Genomic DNA, 16,495 nt, shown 5'->3' on the forward strand with positions numbered 1-16,495 from the left:
CGGGCTGAAAATGAGCGGAAAATGAAGAAGAAGGCGAGGAAACGTGCTTCCTTAGGGAATGACCTGTTTATATCTGTGCAGGAAGGTCGTGACCGTATTCAGCAGCTTAATGAGCAGGTTGATGAGCCTATACCCATGCCTCGCCAACGAGCTCCACCACGCTGCAGTGGATGTTGGACTATTGGACATACTATAAGAAATTGTCCTAATAAATAGCTGTTATTTTATCCTTTAAAAAAGTCTTCTTCAATGATGTTAGTGGTTGAAAGGTTTCAAAATATCTTGGGAGCGGCGAAAATTCGCGGTTCGGTGGTATCCGCGGTTCGGTGGTTGATTACGTTATAAAATTCTAGATTAGTCACCAGGAAGGCGGTCGACCTAGGGGGGTTGGGGTAAGGTCGAAAATTTTTGATGGGGTGTGCCAAGACCACTATCTGCGGGAGGTCTATACCTCTTTAGGCCACCACCTAGTATGTATATGGTATATCGGTGCCTGAGGTGTCTAGTAGCCTAGTAGTGCCTTAGAATTCAGGCAGAAAATAAGAGTGAAATGATTCTTAGTATTTTTATAGGGGTCTAGTAGTAGATGACTAATGGTAATTATTTTTAGTCATCAGATTTGCTTCGCACGCCTTAGGCGACCCCTACCCAGCCAGCACTCAGCAGGCTGGGGGTTCGGGGGGCGCCTAGCCCCCTGGTATATATGTCAGAGCTGGTGGGTCAAGCCTACTAGCTAAGCAGCATGCGAACCGGAAACGATGGATCGTACGGTCTATCCAGCAAGGATAGCAGCAAAATGAGCGATATATTTTGATACTAAATATATGATCTCTCACGTCTTCTAATCTATCCAAGGAGTGTATTTAAGTTAATGGGAGGGAAGATATCTAGAAGATTCTTGCCCAGCAAATTCCTGATTGGGCATAGTGAGATAGTCCTCCGTATCGGATGGTAAACGAATGACTGTACGCTTACGGGAATGATACCGTTTGTGATACCGTTAGTTCTGACAATATATATATCAAAGGAGATGTGGGACTTTACCACCGATAAAATTACACAATACCCATAATTGTCTCGCCCCTGATATTTTGTCGTCTGTACTATGCAGGGTTAGTATTTAGCAACTGTAATGGTCGATGTTGTACGACCTTCTATCTCAGATCTAGCCGAAAATCGCAGTGGAATTCTTACTCCCAATAGGTATAAGAGGTGAGCAGTATCTTAACTTCTCACTATCCCGTCGAACAATCGGTCTAAGCATCATGGGTCGAAGCACCATCAACCTAGAGCCCTATAAGACTGAAATTCTTTCCCTTTACGGAAATGAGACTCCTTTGAATACAATTCTTGAGCATATCAAGGCAAGGCACAATGTCGAAATCAGCAAGCGTACACTTGAGTCTCGACTGAAAGATTGGGGTGTTAGAAGGCAGGACCACACAATCGGCTCTTGCTCTCAACTTCATGCACGGATTCGGGAACTATTCTTTCAGGGTGGACTAGAGGACAAGGAGATACTCCGTGTCCTAGATGACGATGGATTCTCCATCACACCACGAACCCTCAGGAGAATACGAGACCAACTTGGGCTTACGCGCTGCCTACGTGACCCAGTTGAGCAACAAATCCAGGAGGAGCAGATGCGCCAAACGCTTGTACACGAAGCAGAACAAGGACGAATCCAAAGCTTCGGCAAGGAAATCCTTTATCGTCATATGCGTGGCCAGGGCTACAACATTTCTCGGTATTAGAACAACCATCTCTGCATTATTCGTCATTCTTTTACTGACCAGTGCTCACATTAGTGATCGTCTGTATTCTGCTTATCGTTCCGTCCTTTCTAATGCTGTTGAACGTCGCCATCATGCTTTGCAGCGTAGGCGCGGAGAATACATTGTCCCAGGTCCGAACTACATCTGGTCTGTTGATGGATACCTCAAGCTGGAGCCGTTTAGAATTGAGATATACGCAGCAATCAATGCCTACTCCCGCTATATCATATGGATCTACTGTGGCATTACAGCCCGTACAGCAATCAGTGTTTACCAGCAATATCTCAATGCTGTTAGGACCCGGAAGCTACAGCCACGAAGAATCCGTTCAGATTGTGGTAGTGAGACTGGTCTTTTTAAAGAGTCTCATTTCCAGCTCCAGCAAGCTCTGAACCCTTTAATACAAGCAGATGAGTGTTGGATATCAGGCCGAAGCACTGAGAATCAACGGATAGAGTCATTTTGGGGAAAGCTTCATGAGTCAGTGATTTGGAAATGGCGGGTGAGCCTCTCGATGACGAGCTTCTCTATACCATACTAAAGTTCATAGACATGTTTTCACTCTTACAAAGAAGAAGGAATCTTTACAAAGCGCTCTACACCTGATCTGATGGCACTGTACAGTATCTATATGCCTATACTCCGCGCGGAGGTACATGGATTCATTCAAACCTGGAATGTGCATTATATTCGGCGCCAAACAAAGCGTCCAAATGCAGTTGCAGGAAAGCCTTACATGCTCTATCATCATTCCGGTGACGGTGTTTTCGATTTTGGTCTTCCAATTCATGAAGGAAAACTGGATGAGCTGCTGAGGAATACGGAAGGGCTTGGTAGGTGACTCCACCCCCTCAGGATGAATAACGCGTACTGAGATCTATCTAGATCTTGATGAGTATCTACCAACAGCAACTTTACGATGGTGCCAGGCAAGAGTACAGGAAATGGGCTTTGACCCTGAAAATCCACCACCAATCCAGCCTGATGAGGAGGCTTATCCATTTCGTGATTATTATCTGCAGCTTCGTGCCGATATCATATTACATATTCAAATCCAGGCTGAGCCACTTCTCTGCTTAACAAGACGCCCAATGGGCGCTGCAGATTGGACTCCGGAGGCGCAATAGTTTTAGTTGCGGAAGTTGCACAACCTCCCAAATCTGGAAGGTCTGTACAACAGAGGGATACTCGGCGAAGAACCTGTCTTCTGAGCTGGTTAAAAATCTTCATAATGTCATCTTTTTGTCTATATCGATTCTTCCAGTGTCAATCCCACAAAGGAATGCAAAAAATGGAAACTGATTCTTCATTCAGATCAGGTTTATATGCCTGTACTTCCTCCTGCCTGGTTGAATCCTTCTCATACCCCTACACTCCCATCTGCTTGGTTAGATCGTTCTTCCTCGACTTTGTATATCCCGTTGAACGATTCTTTCGCCTCTCGTCTACTTCCCCTAGCTCTGAAAATCATGAAAACCCGGCCTTTCAAGAGGTTCAGGAAGATCCACTATCCACTTTTGTCTTCTCATTTCATCATGCCCTTTGCACAGTGGACACCATTTTGTGGAGTCACGGGCATAGCCCACGACAATTATGAGTGTCCTGACTGCGGTACAACACCGGCCCGACGACCTACAATTGACTTGACGGATTCCCCGCCTGCATCACGCCCAGGAGCAATGTCTGTTCCCACACAGCGATTTCCTTCTTTCCCCCGTCCTGCAGACAACAGAGGATGGCGAGGTGGGAACAGCGGAAGACAGAACCCAATAACTCATCCGACATCGTTCAGAGCTATTGTGGCATTTTACCTGTTGCAAATTGATGTCAGCACTGAGGATGGCCAAATAATCAAGTCCTTAGACCAAATTGGTAAGCTTACCAGCTTCTAGTATTGTCCTATTCAGGGCTGATTGATAGTAGAGCAAGTCCGGCATCGGATTGAAGCGCGCACGATTGCATCCCTTAATGATCTCATTCAAAACGATCTTCTTTCTACCCTTGCCGAGCATAAGTATACACGGGAGGAAGGAGATATCCATCGACTAGCAACTAATGTCACGAAGAAGGTACCAACCTATCTCAGTCGGACGGCAGATAGACGTCAAGCAGTTGAGGATTTGCTTCAGAATTGGTTCGAGTGTCGTACCGTTACTGGTGGGGAGCGAGAATACTATGTTTTTGTCATTATCGAGCGTCATTTGTCTTCGTACAGGGATGATTCGACTATCAAGGAGGAGGATTCTTCTATCAAAAGAGAGCCAGCATCTCCTCGCATCAAAGCTGAGCTATCATCGCCTGTGGAAAAGACAACAACCAGCAAGAGACAGCGAACGAAGCATACGGGTCTAGCAGACCTCAGGGAACAGGATACTCTTACAGATGAGGACCTTTTTGAGGCCCCTTCAATCGAAGAGCTACTGGAGAACCCGAGAGCAGCAAGAGCAGCTTCAATCACTACCGCCACATCTTCTTCAGCGGCCACTGCTCCATCATCTTCCTCTTCTCGGAGCCGTAAACGCTCTGCAGGCTCAATGGCGTCGACTGCTTCAGAGGTCTCTTACCGTACACGAAGGAATCATGTTCTCAATGCAGAAGATGAAGGTCGTATTGCTGAATTTGGGCCCTTCATTGAAAGGAAATAATGTATATTAAGTTAGAAATGCTTTTGATCAGTTCTTAGGAGTTGAAGAATTGACAGCTGTTTCTGTTCTGGGATGAATCAACGAAATCTACGAGTAAGACAACCGCGTAGCACCAACCTACCAACTATCCTCGCATCATCACCAACATGGACACTAATATGACCGAACAAAATACGTAAGTGCTTATACCAAGAATATTGAGGACTCTAGCTAACCTGAGTGATGCACATAGGACCAACACGCACAACTACGCCGCGCTCCTTTTGCGATGACATCAGAATCATGGTTCGACCGTATGCACGAGAACTTGCCTCCTAAACAGCATCCAGGCTTGCCTGCAAGCAGGCCGGAGCTATTGTCCCGTACGCGTATGCCAAAGAAGGACGTACGCTTCTTTCCCTTCCTGGAGTTGATGTGGAATAAGTCGCTCTGTTTAGGATGAGTATTGGCACGCCGTACTAGGGGGAACTGTCCATGTATGACGGGGGATTGATTCATCTGAGGCGCCAATCGACTAACCATGAAGAAGGCAAGGAGCTGCATAATCTAATCAACTTTCCTGATGAGGGCGACGAGGATAATCTGTTAGTGGTCTCTTGTAACCGCCTGAAGATAACCACGTGACCCATCATAGACGTAGGTGTGATGGCGAACCGTAGGTAGACTGGGCCATTGACCCCTTTTCCAATCCTGCGATTTCCAATCTATAGGCTCGCCAACACAATTCAGTTGCACTGTAAAGCACCATAGGCACGTATGACTTTCTTTATTTCCAAAAGCACATCTTGCGTCTCCAGCATCTGCCCTGCCAAGCTATACGGGCTGTTTATGGCAGTGGCACCCGAGCAAAATCTGCGCCTTTGTGTGGCGCTCGGGATGAGTAGTCAAAGCGATCAATGATCTAAACTCAAAATGGCTAATCTACGGGTAAGTTTCTGCCGGCAAAAACTCCAATTTTCGATTGTTGCGGAGTGGACGTAATAGCTTGCCGTACACGTCCCTCCAAACGTAACATTAATTTTTACGTCCCACTGTACTCCGTAACTGGACAGGGTAAGTGGCGGCAACTAGCGTTACGCTTCCCGCCTTCACCTCAAATGGCTAATATTTCATGGCCTCCTGCGACGTTCTCCCAACTTACATCCATTTTCCTCGCCAGACAGGATGGCAGATCACAACACCCAAACCGGTGGCCAACAAGGAGATTCCTTCCGCTCTCCACTGAGAACCTCATATCGGGAAGTGGATTTCACAATTCGTCCATATGACGACGATTTGCAGCCCATTGCTCGCGATGATCATTCCCTCGCGACGTTGCTGGAGGAATTAGAAAAGCACTTAAACGTCTTACGGCAGGGTGGTAGCCTCGCTCTTCATAGGGGCGAAAAATTAATTGGTACACAGCTACTGGAACAAGTGGAGAGACTTTTTACCGATCCTCCAGAGGTAGAAGGGCCACCGATTACATGGGCGAGAATTATACTCTGGGCTGGAGCTTCCCCAGAAAGCGTATGCTCATCGGCGCAGCTTTCTATAGGAGAAAGTCAGATCTCTCTGCGCGAGAAAGAACGTGAGTTCCTCCGTTCTGGCAGGGCATGGAGGTTTCTTTCGCCATGGCCTGAGCCACGTGATAGGGACAAAGAATTGCGAGTCGTGAAAGAGACTCTAGCTGATGTTGAGAAGGTCAAAGATATGGCCAATAAAAGTACGTACAAGCTTTCACTCCATATATGCTTTTTAATATGTGACTGAGAGGGATCAACGGCTAGTTATTACTGAAGCTACCATTCTTCAGCAGTGTCTCTGCGCGCGAAGAGAGCTTCTTTCAAACAGCTCGAACGGCGAAAGATATATCACAACCAAAACTGCTGCAACCACAGGCGTTCCTGCAGTTAGCTCGTACGCCGGCCATAACCAGGAAACCCAGGCTCGTCTCGAGTCTGACATTGTCATGGACCAACCGGTCGGGGGCAGCAATCCGGATATGCAGTCTTCTCATTTTGCAAATTTGGCGGCAAACGAAGTAAGGGGTGGTATAGATCATCACCCGCCAACGGTTTCGACAGACTCTGGCCACGAGCACTTAAGTGGTCTCAATAGTCAATCTCCTCAGGGACAGTCGCTGCACTCAGGTCTAGGGCATACTATTTCTTGCAGCGAAGAGAATGATCAAGATGCAAACAGATTTCCCTCCTTCCCAGCCTGGGGCGCTTCTGGAAATAGATCCAGCCAATCTGGACCGATGATCGCACCACTAAATACACGTACGTGAGCGATTCTCTCTAACTGTAAACCTTAATGCATTAAGCTGATTCAGCAAAAAGCGTCGAGACATGCCCCCGTTGCAAACGACAAAGGCAGTGACTCTACCACACCGGCGCCCAATCAGGACTCATTTGCCGAGGCAACTGACAGAATTTGGATACCTATCTTCATCCGGAGATTAGTGAAGTAAGATAGACAACTAGTGAAGAGATGTTGGACCTCTTCAGATGCTGATCCCCCTTTCTAGAACACTGAATGACACATCTAATGAGAGCATAATACGGTGGTCGGAAGACGGGAATACGGTGATGATTGTGGATGATCAGCAATTTACTGCAAAACTGCTTCCAGCATTCAATACTACTACTTACGCGTCCTTTACTCAACAGCTGTATATGCATGGCTTCCGACGAGTTGATCAAGGATGGGGAAATCCACTGTTCAGGCGCGACAGTCCTGAGAGTATCTGCTTAATCCGAAGAAAGGACAGTAAGTCCCAACCGCCATCTTCGTTGAATGCGAGAATTCTGTCACCCGCGACCGTCGCGAATCAACAGGTCCAAAACCTTGCGAGCGTGCCAGAACGGCCAGCAGTCCACGGAAATAAACGGCCGGCTATAAGTGACGAACAGCTTCCAAGCGAAGCGAACGACGTCCCAAGCCGAAATTCGTCCTGTGGCGTCAGGTATAAGATTATTCGAAGAAAGGGGAGAAAGAGGGGAAGGAAGACATAAATTCTCATAGTCCGCCTCTTGCGCCACGAAACCAACAATAGGGTGGTACAGTGACTTATTGAGGGCAGTCTATACGCAAACGAGATTGGTTTCATATCGGCTCTGTGGACCAGTAGAGCACTCTTCTGTAGCGTATTTCGGCTTCACTAGCTTTTTACATTGCCCGCAACTGTGGGCTGTCCGCCAAGGTTTTCGTCGCTGAGCATAGGAAGCGGTTCAGTATATTACTCGCTAGCTCTGGCGTATATGAGTCCTCCTTACGTTACCTAACTCCCTCTTTTTCGGTCCTGAGCTTTCTGGTAACGAAACGTCCCGGCGAGTAGCCTGCACTGTACCTAAGGAGATAACTTATTTCGAGCATGATGCGACGTGTTACAGCCCCGTACCGCTTTCGGCCGCCCCCTCATTTGGGTTTAGCCGCCCTCCAGAACCGCTCCCTTCCGGTTTAGCGTGTCCAGATCTGGGTTAGTGTTTTACACTATTCCCGAATTTGAACTGCCGTCCGCGACCGCCAGCCTTGTAGCCGGCCGAACTATATAAACATCGAGTGCGTCGCTCAACGACAACTTCTCGTATCTTTCTTCGCTACAACATCCTTTTCGGCCCCCTTTCGCGATGCATCGGTCATGTCCGACTCCTTAGCTGACTGTGGTTTCCACACCCTCATCTGAGCCGAAAACTTTTCTTGTCACACGACCCAAGGTCTCCACCGACCGGCATGATTGAAGTTTTCTAACTGGCCGTCCCAGACTCCAGACATCCAATCTCGGCGCTCAACGCGCCTTGGATAAAAAGATGCTACATGAGCAATATGTCTGCCTAAATTATGACACAGGCATGAGGGAGATGAAGAAAAAGAAAGTCTACAGCTGTCGCGGACCAACTCAACACGGTAATACTGTGATTCCCGTTCCCAGGTGGTTTGGAGTCTCTCCCATTTACTTCTTGCTTCCACTCGTTTGTTTCTTTCTCTGTTCTGGTTGCCTGTTTGCCGGTGTTTTGTCCCTCTACAGGTTGAACGTGGACTGGAGGAACTAAGGGAGTTCCTTGGTTTTCTGTCAAGCCTGCCATTTCGCGGATGGGCATTCCGACAGTTGTTTCTAAATCAGGACCCCAAGGCACGTGTCTATCTTGGTGCACATATCGTGGCCAATCACAAAAATGCCTCAGTTGCATCTGATCACTACAACCGGCCTGGTGCCGCTGGCACACGGATGCGAGCGCTGCCTCCCTTCAGATCGTGACCACCAACAGGCCACCGATCGAGATTTCTACCAGGGTGATGACGCGGCACTGCCTCAGACGATATTCACTGGCTGAAATTGCACCGCACAGCATGGCTGTGGGACCCTTGGTTCCAAACAAGTCCGTTGGGGCCGCATGACCGGATTGCAGGACCTGTGCTGGAAGGGGTCATTGGCGAGCGGCTGTCGGGTATTCCGGTATGACTGGTCACTAGTGTCTGGATTTGCCTTTAGAATAGGTAATTAAGGAGATTACCGACCGCATTCCCTGGAACAAGACACTCCTCTTGCAGCCCGGGCGCTTCGAGACTGAAGGTTGAATGGATCTCCTACAGTCCTCCTATAAAGCTGGTCCTTGGTTCCCCTACTTTGGGAAGGTACTTTTTATTCAATTACTACAGTTGATTGTACCGCTATCACACTATCCATCCCTCCATCATGACCCTGCAACCACCGCGAAGAGTTTTGATTGATCTTGACAATATCGAGTTCTACCGGCCCCCACCCTCAAAACCGTTGCAGCCGGAACCGTCTTCTGCGACAGTGAACGTCCTATTTCCGGCCTGTTCTACCGCTTCCTGTAACCTTATCCGCTCCGACTTCGCGTGAAATCGCTCCTGGAAACGATAGAACACCGTCTCCTACCGCTCCCCAGGATCAAAATTCTGAAACTGCTCCTGCGCGGCCGAATGTGTTCGATATCGAGATAGCCAAGTTCGCGAAGCCGACGCCGCCGGAGATGAGCTCTCAGACACAGAGCGCCCTTGCACAGGAGGGAGCCGGCGATAGCTGTTTGGTTTCTGATACTGTCACTCCCTGTATGTTGCACCCTTCCAGTATTGCGTTGGTAGATGCTTTTAATAATGTTCAAATTTCAGCCCCAATTATGACTCCCTTCACCTCGGGAGAGGAGACCGATCTAGCCAGCCCCTTCGAAGGTACAACGATCCGGCCAAGCATTGAAATCCCTACGGAGCCCAAGAGTGTTGTGTCCACTCCAAGCACTCCTCTCTCGAAAGAGCAAGTTCGTCACTCAGGTAAGCGCTTATTACAATGCGCACACTTTCCTGTTGTTGTACATCTTTTCTGATCCGTTTGTGCAGCTCTGCGCCCTGCTCACAGTGATATTAACAACCACAGCCCTATCCTTGATGCTTTCGAAAATGTTATCTCCGATGATGCTCATGTCTCCACAAAGGCCTCGGAACTTGGAATACAGCCTTCCATCTCACAGGAAGACCCCGGCATAGACGACCCGGCCCATTCGGATGCAAATTTCCTGCGTCATATCGACTGCGAGACGGACTGTTACGAGAGCCCTCCAAGATTTACGCCGCAGCACGATGTAACCGACATTACCATCCAAGAGCAAGGCCTTGAAAGCGATCAGGGCGATGTTGAGAGATCAAATGCTCTAAATGATCGCCTAGGTGGCGGTTTGTGGCCGTCCGAGCAGAACGTCGTAGGCTCAGATCGTCATATGAGTGTAGTGGCTCCCAGTCAAGTGGCGCAGCTTACAGCTAGTCGTGAACGTCTGCCCACGATCGCTGTGGTGGTCCCGCCACCACCTCGACGGAAATCATTTGCGGTGGCCCAATCACGAATTTCAAAGTCTAAAAGCCAACAACCCCGCAATTGCGATGACTCTCAAGATGAGAACGTCACTCAGTACAACCGCCAACCTGGTATGTCAGAATCCGGGGAGTGTCAACATCGCTCAAAGAGAAGAAGGGTCGTGACCCGATCCGTGATAGAGGCAAGAGACCGCGCACGTTCTGGGTATTGCCGAAAATTTCTAAGTAGCTCAACACGGAGGTCGACGCCTCTGTCATCGGCAGGTCGCTGTAACACTCGAGATATTTTCGGGCGAACCATCCTTACGATTGAGTCTCACGGGTCAGAGGAATTTTATTTCTTCTCGTTCATCCCAACTGCGCCCAATCAGGTTGACATACCGTCATTACAATCCGCTCCCCACGAGAAGCTGGGCCGCCCTGTGGGCCTTTCGCGTACACTTCCTGCTAGCAACTCCAGTAAATCTGGGGAGAGGCGGCCTTACTCGCCTGCGGAGGACGCTCTCTTGGTTAGACTGAGAGAGAAAGATAATATGGATTGGGGCCAAATTGCCCCCCATCAATTTTGCCAATTTCGTCATTCACCTCAATATTCACCCCCCGAGCTTCAACCTCATCTTCCAGCCTATCTCCAACGCCATATTGGGCCTCATCTTCGTCAAATTCTGGCGTATTTTGGGTTGGAATTTCGATGTCATCTATTTCAGGAAGTTCATTTAGTTCTACTGGCGGCTTTGGTATATCGACGATTCGTATAGCCTCAGCATGAAACGGTTTATTCGGGTCGAAAACGATATCTTCATCAAAAGTGACATCTCTCTCATCGGTAATCGTCTGTTGCAACAGATTCCATATCTTCCAGATGTTGGATGCCGTGTATCCAACAAGATAGCCTACCCAGGCTCGCGGGTCAAGCTTCTTGGAGAGTGGAATCTTTGGCTCTCGTACATATGCTCTACAACCATACACCCGTAGATTTGCTAGTGATAGCTTCTTGCCATATAGCTTCTCATACGGTGTGATCCAGATCCAGCGGCCTTTTCCTTGGTTGCTTCCATCATCTAGGTATTCACAACGAGGCCTACGGTTGTGCAGATAGACTGCAGCTTCAAAGATTTCCGGCCAAAGCATCTAAGGCAATTGTGCGCCTATTCGCATGCTCCGGGCCATGATGATGATCGTTTCACCAGCTCTTTCGATACGGCCATTCTGTTGCTTCACATAATGTGATGAATGCAAGATTTCAGTGCCTTTCTGCTTCAGTGTTCTCTTGTACTCATCTCCAAGTGTTTGCTCTTGATCCGAGAACATCTTCTTTGGTATGACGCCGAATTGGGTGTGCACCCATGCCAAAAATTGTTCGATAATACTGTTCAGTTAGTTCTTCTTTGGATGGGTATAGATAACATGCCATCCAGTTGCTTCGCATACAAAATGCATAATCCATTTATCGCCATTGTGTGCCATCAGAAGCGGAATCAGATCAAAATGCACAATTTCAAATGGTTTAGTTGCCTTCTCCCTAGGCGTCCATGATATCTTCTATGCAGCCTTCGCTAGTCTGCATGTTTCGCATGAATTTCGTTTGCATTCAATCACTTTAGCGCCTGTAGAGACTTCTCCAAGGTGCATTACGGCCTCATCTCCCAGGTGTGCAAGCCGTTTATGCCATCGTTCAGCTGATTCTGCCGATATATGCGGTTTCTCAGAATATCTATTCATCGCAAAGATAGCAGAATCCTTCGGCAATGGGTTATACTCAACGACTTCCTGGATGCAAAGCTCACGAGTGCGACATATCGGTCTGCCATCTCGATCCTCCAAAACATTCGCTCGCTGGTTCAGATAATAGCCATGCTTTTTCATCTGAAAAGTTGAGAGGATATTTGTATGACAGTCCAGTATATAAGCCACTCCATGCAGTTCCAGAATATGTTTCTGATTGTCCATTCCAATAGCAAACACCTCAACTGTTCCATATCCAAGGATTGGCACTTCGGAAGCACCAAAATGAGCATACTGGTCGTCAACTAGTTCGTACGTTAAGAACCTATTTCGATCATTGCAGATATGCAAATCAGCTCCAGAATCGACTATCCAGCTATCTCGCAGCTCATACGATCGCTCTCCCATGCCAGCATATACTGCGGCATTGCTGCGGAATATGCTCATCACTGTTCGGGTAGATGTTTTGCCATTGTTTCTGCTATTCTGATTGGCACGTTCAACTGCGCTATCCATTGCTGCTCGCAGTTTCGGGTGGTTCTGCCTAAGGCGTTGAAATTTCGCTTCAATATCCGCATTCGGCTTCCAATCACGCGGCCGGATCGATTCGATGAGGTATGGGCATTGTTCGAATGTGTGCTTTTCTCCGCACGGGCAGTCGCTTCTGTGTCGCGGCTTTGATTCTCGATTCTGATTGGTCGAGCCAGTATTTCGTTGATCAGAGGATTGACCTTTGAATGTCGCAAAGATTGCATTCTGTTCTTTCTGGCTCTTTGATTCCCATCGTTTTCGATAATCATTGATCTCGTCAAACACATCGATCGAGTGATCCTTCTTCAATTCGTTTAGTCGGATCTCGGCATACATTGGTTCTATCTTACGCAGCGCCATCAAGAAGTTCTGCGTTCCAAGATAGCCGGTATATTGATCCATCTTCAATCACACACATGCTGAAATGACATCTTCCCATTCTCTTAGCCATTTCTCCATGTTCTGACTTGCTGGCTTCGATCCTAGCTTGCTGTATCTCTCCTGGATACGCAGCATACGATCTTCAACTGAAGATTTCAGTTTATCTCGGAGCTTCCGATAGATATCCACTTCATTATCATTTTCATCTGTAAGTCGCTGCAGATGCTTGCGGGCTACCGTCTGACTAATCGCTTGCCAGATAGCCGCTAGACCTGCTTGTTTCAATCGGTATTGTTCTTTTTCTTTCTTGTACAGCTCCAGTTGCTGCTTATATAGCATCATCTGTGCGGTAGATGGCTCCGTTAATGCGTTCTCTCGCGACTGCTGAGCCTCCTGATTGGCTACAGCTTCATCTCGTCGGTTTCCAATCGCCTGGCCCTCGCCTTGGGCTTGACAATTGGTTGGCGCACCTGTCGGGTAGGCGGGCCGAATCGGTTCAGTCGGGTAGGGTTCCTTTCCGAGGAGTATATTCAGCACTCCGCGGCTTCGTGCGAGTCCGATGATATAAGGGTCCCAATTCCACCAGTCATCTGCTTCATTCAGCATGATTGGGACCTTCACGGTGGAAGTGGCTGACATCGGCATTGCGTAATATTCCATGTTGCTCAAAGGGTGACGGCAGAACAGCTTCACACTTTCCAGATTAGGCAATCGGTCTAATCGAATTCAAATCAGTCGAGAAGGGTGCTTTATCTCATCCAGTCAAGAGATAAGGCTCAGTCAAATCAGTCGAATCGGTCAGATCGGTCAAATCGGTCAAGTCAATCAATCAGTTCGAAGAGATGCCAATCACAGAAAGTGCGAACTATGACAATCGATATCCCGAGCGTCCTCAAGGGCAGCCCGGGCTCATAACTGTCAAAATCCGCAATACCGATGTGAGATCGGAATACGCTAGCAATCTATATGTAGGCTTAGAATTCATTGAAGGTCTTGATCTTCTCAAACGAGTGACTATCTAGGCCATATATATACTGTAAATGTGGCAAAAAAATGAGGCATTTTTCTTCCATAGAATCTTCCATCCACGTCGTCCTCCAGCTGATCAGTATCTTTGAATAGTATCAAGTACGAGATGGATATTTCGATGGCATTCTAGACATTCTTAATTTGGTTAGTGGTAATTTATATCAACACATTTCTAACTTCTGCTCCATTAATGGCAAAGTAAATTAGTCACACAGTTTAGTACTCGGAAAATGCGTATGGGGAATGTTGACCTGGAGACTTTATTGGGTAGCAAGGTTTATTGCTAGAGCGGGTTATGTGTGCTGTCTGATTACCTAGGCTTTCTTCGTCTGCTTGTAGTAGACAGCAGGATACATTTGATGTATATCAAACCTTCTGAAGGATTCTTCACTGTGAGTGATGACCTAGACCAGTAGTCAGCAACAACGATACGAACATTAAGCTGCTTCCACTTGCATAAAATTCGTTTGAAAGCTTGCTCTCCCACTGGCCATTCCATTTCACAGAGATATGTCCAATATGAGCCTTGTCTGGCTCGGAAGGCACTTGCTTGCCAATACCCCAGATAATCAGCATCTTGAGTACATTAGCCTACGTCTTACCATGATGTCGACCTTCAAGAGGGGCTCAGCTCACCCTTGCCGGATCTGTGGCGTCGCATTGTTCGATAAATTTGAGCTTCTTCTTAGTTGCGTCCCATAGATCGAGTTGCGCCAGGAGATCTTCCCGCTGACCGACGCTGTAATCATCGGTTGCGACCGGATGCTCCTTCGCAAATGGGTACTCCTGCCCCACTGCTAGGTCTTGCTTGACTCGGTGTCCAGCCCAGTTGCTACAGAGAAACTTCTCCTCATGATCTGTTTTTGTCTGATGGTACATAAAGCCCCAGTCAGTCGGAAGTCCGTTCGGAAAATATGATTGAATTGCTTTTCTGTCTTCGTCATGTGCTCCAAGTTGGATGGGCGCCGCCAGCACCTTATCACTAGATCAAAAATCAGCGGTTAGTGAAAAGAGAGTTTGCTCTAGGATGTAGATTCTAACTCATGAGGGTTCCCGACATGGCTCATGTTTAGGTGTATTTTGTTGTTGGAGATAGAACTTCCAAAGTAGCAGTGGTGAAGAACATCACATCAAGGGTGACGCAGAGGGCCTTTTAAAAGGCGGTTGATACGAGTCGGTCGCTAGTGCTGTCTAATGTTAGACCCTTGTCCGCCGAGAAGTCCGCATTCCAGGATACCTTAATCATTGCGTCATGCCAGAGGTAAACTCTTGGACAACGACTGGAGGTAATCTTGGGCCAGGTTGAACTTTTGCACCCCAACTGTAGCTCTTGTTTTTTTCAAACCCCAACAGCATTCAGGGATCTTTGCAGGAGCCTGGACGAGGCCGTTACATGCAAGGACGCTGTCCTGACGCCGTGGCGCAGAGCCAGACCGTTCCAGGCTGAGCTTAAAACCATACTAGGGAACAAGCTTTCAGATTGCTGGGCTGACATACTGACTATTAGCCAGCTGAAATGATAGGAGCATGTGACACTCACCGACCGCTGAATTGATGACGATCAATGGCGGACCACGACACCTCCTGGCAGACACAGCTCAGAAGAAGAGGTGCGCAAGGCGTATTTCACCTTGATGGTTATGCGATAACACGAAGCTTATAAATATCTCAGACTCCTAGTCTGATGTGCTTGTAGCTTCGAGGATGTCCTTGAAATTACAGCTTCATTCTGTCTGCTCACACTTAGCCCAGAGGCATTCAGACCAAATTCTCTACCTTGGTTCGGGAACTGGAACGTCGACATCATGAGTAATGGAAGCGCAGTTATCAGTGAGCATCTGGATGCTGTCGACTGGTTGGGAAGGACCGTTGACTTTACAGACGCCGGTTGGTATAGCATGAGTCCTTGCATCGGACAGGACTAACGAAAACCTAGTGAATCAATTCCATATCAGAAGTATTCTTCGCAGCAGGCCATCGCGCAAGGCCGTCACATTTGAACAGGACAATTTAACACAATCAGTTAACATTCTTGTCGATAATGAAATGGTCATCAGGCATTTCGAATGTCCCAGTAATGTCCCTCTCACACATGAGCCGATCACTGAGAATGAACTCTAGACATTCAACTCCGGCTCGAAAGCGGAAGACTTCATGGAGGCGGATGCCAAAGGGTCATGCTCCTATGGGGCATTGAGTGTCTCTGGCAGCACACCAAGTACACAACTCGCAAGACGTTCCAAGAAGATCACAATTATGGGTTCTTTAGTTGGAATCAAAATTGTTACCACGCCAACATTGACGGGCCGGACAACTCTGAGATCAAAACTAAGGTCATGCAATTACCTGCATAGAATCCTTCAGACAGTGAGGTCGTGACGACATACAAAGATTTCTTCACTTCTTAGGGCTCCCATGTGATTGTTGACATGGAGCTTGGATAGCGCTACCAACTCAAGATCGAGTGCGACAAAAGCGATGACGAAGTTTCGAATAGCTTCAGGGCCTGCGTAGAGGTCGCCTACAGCATTAACACCCGTAACCCCTATCTTCGCGCCTAACTGATCTAAACACCCCGAGAGGCGCCTAGCC

At 47.8% G+C, this 16,495-nt stretch overlaps 2 protein-coding genes across 2 annotated transcripts; both read left to right on the forward strand.

Annotated features, from left to right (window-relative positions):
* Positions 1 to 1,265: 1,265 nt before the first annotated feature.
* Positions 1,266 to 4,420, forward strand: CDV56_100382 (Clr5 domain-containing protein; the record flags this gene model as incomplete). The annotated part of the gene is made up of 3 exons (XM_026754001.1): positions 1,266 to 1,747; positions 3,568 to 3,647; positions 3,699 to 4,420. 3 exons carry the CDS (start codon positions 1,266 to 1,268, stop codon positions 4,418 to 4,420), a joined length of 1,284 nt encoding a protein of 427 aa, XP_026610723.1.
* A 1,164-nt stretch (positions 4,421 to 5,584) lies between these two features.
* On the forward strand, positions 5,585 to 10,957 carry CDV56_101055 (uncharacterized protein; the record flags this gene model as incomplete). Its single annotated transcript, XM_026754674.1, has 7 exons — positions 5,585 to 6,125; positions 6,190 to 6,443; positions 9,319 to 9,481; positions 9,542 to 9,700; positions 9,767 to 10,348; positions 10,418 to 10,746; positions 10,862 to 10,957. 7 exons carry the CDS (start codon positions 5,585 to 5,587, stop codon positions 10,955 to 10,957), a joined length of 2,124 nt encoding a protein of 707 aa, XP_026610724.1.
* Between the last annotated feature and the right edge of the window lie 5,538 nt (positions 10,958 to 16,495).

This window comes from Aspergillus thermomutatus (assembly GCF_002237265.1).
Source record: "Aspergillus thermomutatus strain HMR AF 39 chromosome Unknown NODE_283, whole genome shotgun sequence".
In the NCBI taxonomy this organism is placed as follows: domain Eukaryota; kingdom Fungi; phylum Ascomycota; class Eurotiomycetes; order Eurotiales; family Aspergillaceae; genus Aspergillus; species Aspergillus thermomutatus.